Source organism: Caloenas nicobarica, chromosome 2 (genome assembly GCF_036013445.1).
Source record: "Caloenas nicobarica isolate bCalNic1 chromosome 2, bCalNic1.hap1, whole genome shotgun sequence".
Taxonomy (NCBI): domain Eukaryota; kingdom Metazoa; phylum Chordata; class Aves; order Columbiformes; family Columbidae; genus Caloenas; species Caloenas nicobarica.
Window position 1 is genome coordinate 46,385,589 of NC_088246.1, and position 9,101 is coordinate 46,394,689.

Below are 9,101 nucleotides of genomic sequence, written 5' to 3' on the forward strand. Positions count from 1 at the left end.
AAAAGAAATGCAGCTGATTTTTCTTCAAATGAATTCTCCTAGAAAGCAATTTAAGCATCTGACAATACTGTCACACTTGGATAGTCACATCTCCAAGGTTCACTTTTCAAAAGTTCTGTGCAGTTCTCTCTCAAAAACAACTCTGTGTATTTTAAAATAAAATAATGTGAATAACTTTATAATTGTTACTTAGTTTATTTTGAAAAATCTACATATTGCCCTTCCATTTTAAAAAATCTCTTAAAAAGTGTTACAAAACGTTTTGTGAAAAATGAGAGAGAAAGATGATGAAGCATCTCTAACAAAGACAAAACAGAACTTAAATTTATGAATCTGCCCTTACTTGAGGAGGAAGTGTAGATACAAAGCCTTTGAGAGTTAAAAGATTTTTTGAGTGTTTTGCACTTCAAATACCCTTTAAAAAAGAGTGATAAACTAAACACAAAATCTCCCCTAAGACCACAAAAATTTGAGGCATAAATGAAGGACAACTGCATTAAACTGTAGTACCATATGTAATAATTAAAAATAAAGAAATCCCCTTTCTATTAAATGCCTGCATATCAATCCTTTATTTCCACTGTTATGTAAAACCGGTGTCTCAGATGACAGCAAGGGGAGCTCTGGAAAGAACTATCACAGCAGAAGAAAAGCGAAGTCAAAGGGTAAAAATCACATCTCATGAGTCCTACTATAGCCTTGCACTGTTCTACTTCAACAACAAGGTTTCTTCAAACGGTCAAGCCAGAGAGATGTATTTCTACAAACAGAACACTGCAGCCTTTACAAAGCCTTCCTAAAAAGCAATACTGAAGAGAAGAACATTGACCGAATTCTCAAGATGTTCTTATTTTTAAAAGACCAACAATATCTTCCAGTGTTATAGGAAAATGATCGATATGCCCTCACCTAAGGGAAGTGTACAAAAACATATTTGACAAAAAAAAAATGTTAGAACACTGGCAGAATTGTACTTTTGAGACTAATTTTGCATTAAAAATCATGACAAATCCGTTCACTTGTAGTAGACTAACATACAGCAAACTAAAAACGAAAAAAAATCTTGCTAAAAACACAATATCCCTTATCATTTTTAAGCAATTTGACACTCAGATACACGAAACACTTTGTTAGTAAAATTGCTGAGAGGATCATTAGACTGAATTCATTAAAAATCAGTAGCTGAGAGGAATCTGAGGAAGACAAATGTTCCTATGAGGAATTAACAGCAGATAAACTTCTTATGCTAATACAATACAGTATCACTCAGCTTTCTCTTAATTCTCACATGCAGCCACTTCAGAGAGAAAAGAAACACATAAAAAGACCAAGAAACATACCCTGTTTCCCTCAAAATAAGACCTACTCCAAAAATAAGCCCTAGCATGATTTTTCAGGATCTTTGAGAATGCTCAAAATATAAGCCCTACTCCAAAAATAAGCCCTAGTTCATAAAAAAGTCAATTTAAATAGTGTCCAGGCAGCTATACATGTAAAAAAGTAATAAGTTTTGGAGCAAAAATTAATATAAGACTCTGTTTTATTTTCAAGGAAACAGGGTAGGAGAGCAATGATTCAAACCTGAAGCTAAATCACAGAAAGACATCATTTGTTAGTACCTTAACAAGTGAAATTGTTCAGAATCTCTGTGCCAGATTCTTAGAAATTATGTAGTTTATACAATGATGATAATAACAACAATGAGAACAACAGTACAGAGCTTGGTCTCAGGCCAGGTCCTCACCACAGATTTGTCTATGGATATTTAATCTATTTCTTTATTAAAATAAGTCTAGGTTCAACCAAATTATGTTGAATAGAACCATTAATATAAGTCAAACTACTAAAAAATTATTGAGTTGACTTTTTAGGTAGTTCTGCTTTCAAGAAATTTTCTTAGTTCACGAGAGCTGTTTAAATGAAGATTTTCTGTATTCCTCCTTTCTTCCTGCACATTTTCACTCTGGCAACACATTGAAATCACTGCTAACATCATCTTTAGGAAAAGATCAACTTGAAAGTTATTATTGACATGATTCTTGTATGTCTTAAACCAAGGTAACAGGAAAGAAAAAACACAGGTGTAACTTCTCCAGGAAAAATGTCACACCTGGAAAGTGGAAATGGACTGGAGTGACAATATATGATATCTGAAAAGTAGAAGCAGTGATGGTGAAACATGGCATAAATGCACTGAATAAAAGAAAGATACCTTAAAATAGAAGCCAGTTCAAGATCAGTAGAATATACTATAAAAGCCAACAGATTTATCAAATGAAAAAAAGCTCCTTCTTCCATCACCTCCACTAAAGTAAAAACAAGTACACAGACACATTTTGATGTTCTGGGACAACCTTCTGTTTGACAAAGGGAAACAGATGTCCTCAAAAAACCACAATTGCCAACTCAGATTATCTGCTAAGTAATCACAAGTCCTAGGGTTTTTTTTACTTGCCTAAATCAAACAAATGAGTGCCAGGATACTGCACAAAGTGAAAAGTGATATTTTATAGAAATAATGGATCATAGAAACTGCAATCCTCTGAGGGAAAGCTTTGTTTCTGCCTTGATCTATAATTCAATTTTCCTTCTCAGGAATGACAGCTCTGTTAGACAACCTTCGTCACTGAAGGTGGCTGGGAATTCCACATCAAGCATTTGCAGTGTCTATCTTCCTCAAAATTTAAGTCTTAAACTTACTCATCAATAAAACTATATGCAAATTAAACAATCTCAACAGACCTGTGGAAAAATTACAACTAAAGCTAATACAATGGTATGGGACACTGCATATCAAAGCAAGCTCCTAAGCCCACAGCTTTGTTAGAGAATAAAAATGCAAAACTTTCAAAAAGTTGTTCTTGCAGTTCTCCTAACCAAGAATCAACACCAGCATTAAGGAAATAAGGATGGATGTGACAAAAGATCAGTTCCAAAGCACGCATACCTACCAATTAGTCTTTTAGAGACATCTACCTATGCTGGTTTTGTACTGTAATCACAACAGAAACAACTATTCTAAAAAAACCCGCCCAAAGTGGTTCACTTACAAAAAAAGGAGATCCATTTTTGCCTCCAACAAGTAGCTTAGATGTTTTTCCACCTGATTCTTCCTTTGAAATGTATCTTAAAACATGGCAATCTTGCACCTTAAGAAAAGAAAAATAGTGTTTATTTGAGTATAAGCAGATATGTACACTTTGAGACCCTGGTAAGAAATTATCAAAACAAGTGAAACAAAGTCAGTCTCTGTTTTCATTTTTATCTATATAACAGAAGATACTGCCTACAAGTAGGGGAGTGTGTTACCTTCTTACCATAGACATTCTTTTTCCAATCAATTAAAGGCTTATATTAGGAAAAAGTTATTAGTAGAGTGCTAATTATATTTTCATAAATGCTCTAGAAATCAAATAAACTTTTATAGTCATCTTTTGCCTGCAATGTCTGCAAAATCTCTATGGCATGCAGCAGCAAAGCATACAGTACGAACCCACATTTTAGACTCCTGTTCCTTTGCCCTGTAAACCTCATGTCCTTGACAACACTGGTCTATCATATGGCAGCAACAAGTCAGCGAACAGCTTTGTCACAGTAGTGGCTGTCAGAGAGCACAAAGAAGCAGCTTCAGGGCTACAAAGACTCAGCAACCGGGCTGAAACAAGTGCCTGCAGGTAGCAAGAAAAAAAAAAATGAAGTGGGGTAGCGAACCTGAACTTTCTATTGTCCTCCCATCTTTCCTCACCTAGGTAATATCACATATGGTTCTGCAGCACTTGAATGCCTGTGGCAGAAGGCACACCACTCCTAGAAAGCTTAGGATACAAATGGAGAACAGGCATGGTGTACTACACAGGGCTGAAAGAAATCTTTCCTTTCACTAGGGGATTTCCTACTCTGTACAAGTGATAAGTTTCATTTTTGCCTGAATCTTATGGTTAACAACCTGAATACAGCGTAGAAGATTAAATCTGTTATGATTTATTTCACCTTAAGTAGTGTCACAGCGTGTTTTTTTCCTGACTTGGTCCATACTGGCATCATTCCCAGTTTTACTGCAACAACACCAACTCTGATGGAATCTGTAAATCAAAACAGAGCACAGATGCAACTCCACACTTAATATTTGAAATCTTATAACCTGCAAGTCCCATGAACTCAGATCTTTCCTAAGGAGTTGAAGTAGGAGATAAAACATCACTGACTCCCTAGGGGTAGGCTGGGAATAACCTGCTCATTGTTTCTAATTCCAGTAGCAAAGTTCTGTTTGTTCCAGCTGTGTTTGATAGAATGTGCAACACAGTTCCCCATTAAGTTCAGAACAACCAATGCCTCAGATCCTTTTTTTTTTTAGAAAATACAACTCACATGCAGTTAGTTTCACTAGAGCCAAACTAACTATTGAAAAGCTTACTGTATTAGGTTTCTCCTCCCAACCTCTGCGTATTTTTGTCACTGTAACTGTACAGCAAAGGCAACCTGTCAAGTCTGGCTTCTGACAGTTCACACCATGAAAAACAGCTCACTTAAGATGAAGAATAAATGCTTTAAAGTTCAAAAAATGCTCTTTCAGTTTCCACTGTCATATCCGAGGATCTTGTCATGGATTCGCAGACTCTGTTGTTTGCTGTCAAACTATGTGACACTTTTGAAGACTCAAAACCTTTATGTTGTGTTTTACGCTGTACAACTTTGGACATAAGGAAAAGGTTTTTCACTGGGAGGGTGGCTAGTCACTGGAACAGGCTCCTCAGGGAAGTGGTCACAGCATCAAGACTGTCAGAGTTCAAGCAGCATCTGGACAACGCTCGTATTCATATGGTTTAGTTTTAGGTAGTCCTGGGAGGAACAGGGAGTTAGACTGAATGATCCTCATGGGTCACTTCCAACTTGAGACAATTCTATGATTCTATGAATAACTGAATAGAATGGGATGTATTATATGCTACAGTTTTTCTTCAGAGCCCAGCAATATTTACAAGAACGGAGTCTTTTTTTATTAATCCTTAGTTTATTATCTTGTCATTGTACAGCAGGGGGACTGGTCAAGTGCTGATTTGGACTAAAAATAAAGTTTTTACAAGGTTCTTAACACGTAATACTTTAAATGCTTTTTATACAGTGTATTACATTTACTTATTTACTAGGAGATGTGTTGGATGATTGAGGTAAAAGCAATAAGGAGAATCCTTTACAAGACACAATCCTGATGTTACTGTGTGCTGGTTTTGGTTGGGGTAGAGTTAATTTTTTTCATAGTACTTGGTATGGTGTGATGTTTTGGATTTGTGCTGGACACAGTGTTGATAATACAGGTATGTTTTAGCTATTGCTGAGCAGAGCTTACACAGTCAAGGCCTTTTCTGCTCCTCACACCACCCTGTCGGCAAGAAGGCTGGGAGTGCACAAGGGGCTGGGAGGGGACACAGCTGGGACAGCTGACTCCAACTTACCAAAGGGATATTCCAGACCATATGACATCATGCTCAGTATATACAGCTGGGGGAAGAGGAAGGAAAAGGGGAGGACATTGCGAGTGATGGCATTTGTCTCGCCAAGGAACCATTATGTGTGATGGAGCCTGGCTTTCCTGGAGATGGCTGAACACCTTGTTTTGCTTTGCTTGTGTGAGCAGCTTTTGCTTTACCTATTAAACTGTCCTTATCTCAACCCATGACTTTTCTCATTTTTACCCTTCCAATTCTCTCCCCCATCCCATCAGGGGAAAGTGAGCAACCACAACATGCTGCATGCAACAACAGAACAAGAATAATTTCAGCATGAGTTTGGTATTTCCGAAGAGATACTTTCTCACCTGGTTTCCACTCGTTCAGCGGCCATGGTTCATCTTTCAGAGGGCACAGCTTGCTGGCTGTCTGAGCTTTATATTCCTCTGCAGTTATCTTCTTGAGGAACTCAACATTCTCTTCAGAAAGATGCTCGTGCCACCATGTTGCACTGTTAACATGCCTGACTACAAAGCCCAGCTGCCCCCTTTCCAGTGATGGGAAAAAGTTTTAAGTATCTTATCAGTTCAAATAATATCACATAACACATATGTTTATAATGTAATACGTACTACATAACTATACCAGTGCATATTGCAGCCATAAAGACTGAAATTATACTAGCAAGCTATTGAGCCACCATCACACAAACTGGCCACACCTGACCAACACCACTTAATTGTTCGTTATGCTTTCATCTAACTTTTAAAGTATTCTAAAGTACACCAAAATGGGGGAAGTAACAGTAAGATGACCAGCCACTCCTTCTATAAGAAAAAAGCTAGATCCATGAACGAAGAAAAAAGCATTGGGTGTTGTTTAACTTCAGCAAGGCTTTCAACAGAGTCTCTTGTAGCATCCTTCTATCCAAACTAGGATGTTATGGCATGGATGGGTGGGGTATCAGATGGGCAAAAAACTGGGTGAATCATCAGGATGAAAGAGTCACAGTTAATGGTTTGCACTCTACTATAACGCCAGCTACAAGTAGAGTTCCTCAAGAGTCTATCTGGGGACTTATTCTGTTTAGCATCTTTATCAGTGACCTGTAAGAGGGGAAAAGCGCATCCTTCTTAAGTTTGCAAATAAAACCAAACTGAAGGGAGCAGTTAACAATGCTCAAGGGTGTCCCTCTGCCATCAGAGGGACAGGCCAACAAGGAACCTGATGAAATTCATAAAGAAGAAATGCAAAGTCCCACACTTGGGATGGAATAACCTCTGTGACTTCAGCAGAGCTGCTCCCCAGATAGGCAAAGGACCTGGGAGGCCTGGGGGGCAAAAAGGTAAAAAAAGAGCCAGCAGGCTCCTGGCAGCGGTGAAGGTTTACAGCAGCCTGGGCTGCATCAACAGCAGCACGGTCAGAAAACCAAGGGAAGCAGTTATCATCCCCTCTTCAGCACCCTGAATAGACCATATCTGCAATACTAAATCCAGTTTTGGGTCCCTAGCACAACAGGGATGTTTGTAAACGAGTGAGTCCAGCAGTGGTACACAGAGATGGGCAGGGACTGGAGGACTTGCCCTATGAGAGGCTAGAGGTAACTGAGCTTGTTTAGTCTGGAGAAGAGGAGGCTTAGGGGGTCCTGACAGCAGCTTTGCAATACCTATGAGAAGGTTACAGAGAAGACAGAGCCAGTCCATGTTTACCGAGGTAAATGGCAGAATGACAGAATCAGTATGAACTGAAAAAAGGAGTTCTGATTCGTCATAAGGAAAAAAAAAACATTCAGCCTGAGGGCAGTCAAACACTGGAACAGGGGCCCAGAGAGACTATGCGGCTTCCGTCCGTGGAGGCTCTCAAGGCCCAACCAAACCCTGAACAACCTGGTCTGACCCCAGAGCTGGCCACACCGTGAGCAGGAGACTGGAACAGAAATCTCCCCAGCTCCCTTCCAGCCCCAACAACTCTCTGGTTTTACATTCACCGCTAAACAGCTACACTAGTTTAACGGCACTGCCTTAATTTGTGTGAGTGCTACAAAAACCCTGAATGCTTCTTAATCTTCTGCAAGTACAGTGGAGCTGAGTACTGAATAGTGCAGCTGGAGGATGCAGGTGGCCAGTTATAAGGGCGGCCCACGGGGACTCAAACACAGCAGGTCGCCTCACTCACTATGAAACAAAGACATTTTGGGTGCAAGTATGCACACCCTGCCCTAACTCCCGCGCAGGCTGGGGCTGTATCTGAGGCTTGAGTGCCCCAGCACTAACCTGGGGCCCCACCGCCTTTGCAAGCGCGAACAGGCTGCACCCAGAGGCCTCTCCGAACGGCGGAGGCCTGAGATGCCGCCTGGGGGAAGGGGCCGCCGAGGCGCCCGTCACCCCGGGGCTGCGACATGGGCCAGGCCCTCTCTGCGCCCGGCTCTGCCCGGCACCCCTCTCCCGCCCCCCCGCAGCAGACCCTTCCCCTCCCAGCCCTTCCGCTACCTGCTGCCAGAAGCCGCGGCCCAGAGCGGCCTCCCCGCCGCTGCCGCCCACAGCCGCCCCCCCAGCCGGCCCAGCAGGCCCCAGCCCGCCATTGCCGCCACCCCTGGCGGAGCCGCCGCCGGCTTCCGGCGCCGCCGCCCGCTCCGCTGCCGAAAACCTTCCGTGCTGCCTCGGAAAGAAGGTTCCGGCCCGCACCCCCAGCGCGGGGGGAGGCGGCTGCCTCCAAAGTTAAACTCCCGAACACACCCCAACACGCGGTCGTGCGTGCTAAATTAATGTATACTGTGATTAAGTTATAAAAGACGTACCCATCGTTAACGAATTGGCATGCTAAATGCTTTCTGACCACCTGCGAAACGAGGGGATGTTTTTCAAGTTTTAGATCCTGCTGCGTGACACGAGGGAGACAGAAGACTGATACATTATTTAGAAGCAGAGTGCTTAGTTTATATTTAACTAATAATTAATAGATGTCTTGTAAGTAAGAAAATAAACAATTACAACTAACATAAATTATTTCTTAGTATAGATGCATGTCAAAATTTTCAAAAACTGTAATGCATATGTAATAATCATGTGAACACGAGCAACGCGAGAGCATCCAGTCTTTGGAGCACTTACGGAGGATGATCCCCAGAGCTCCTCAGCGCTGATAAAATAAAGAATGCTGCTTAACAGTGTAATTGACTCTGCTGTTATTTCTTCGTTTCAGTGCGACAGACCTCCCCGCGCAGGGTTGGCCCAGGCGTTTGCCCAAAGTGGCCCAGGGGAAAGGGTCACCCTGCCTGTGGTTTAACGCGGCCCCGCTGGCAGGTGGTTGAGCTTCTCCGTGCCCCGGGGCGAGCAGGGCTGGGGGGGAAGGCCTCAGCCAAGGGGGTGGTTTGGGCAGAAGCGTCTCTGCGTTATCAGACCAGCGTGGGGTGCGGGCCTGAACTGCTTCAGGTGTTCCTTGCCAGTGGTGGGGGCCGTGTAAGGGTGGCAGGGCAACGTCGCTGAGAGGTGTATTTCATATTGTAGCCAGCGAAGTTACTGGTAAAATGAAAGTGGTAAAATTAAAGTGGCCAGGGAGAAGATTTCTGGGCAGCCTGGTGCAGGGCTGGTACCTCTGAGTCTCTCGCTTCAGTGAGATCTGGCTTTTGTCAGTATTCAGAATTAATGAGTGCAC

The 9,101-nt window shown here is 42.0% G+C and overlaps 1 protein-coding gene across 1 annotated transcript in view; it reads right to left on the reverse strand.

Moving 5' to 3' along the window:
• The window catches only part of MRPL3 (mitochondrial ribosomal protein L3), a 30,331-nt gene extending 22,279 nt beyond the window's left edge, over positions 1-8,052 (reverse strand). Inside the window, exons 1-4 of the mRNA XM_065627293.1 lie at positions 7,937-8,052; positions 5,816-5,994; positions 3,991-4,082; positions 3,051-3,149 (exon numbers count right to left, since the gene is read on the reverse strand). Coding sequence (XP_065483365.1) covers positions 3,051-3,149; positions 3,991-4,082; positions 5,816-5,994; positions 7,937-8,028 — 462 coding nt within the window. The 5' untranslated portion in view covers positions 8,029-8,052. The remainder of the gene's footprint in view (positions 1-3,050; positions 3,150-3,990; positions 4,083-5,815; positions 5,995-7,936) is intronic.
• Positions 8,053-9,101: the final 1,049 nt, after the last annotated feature.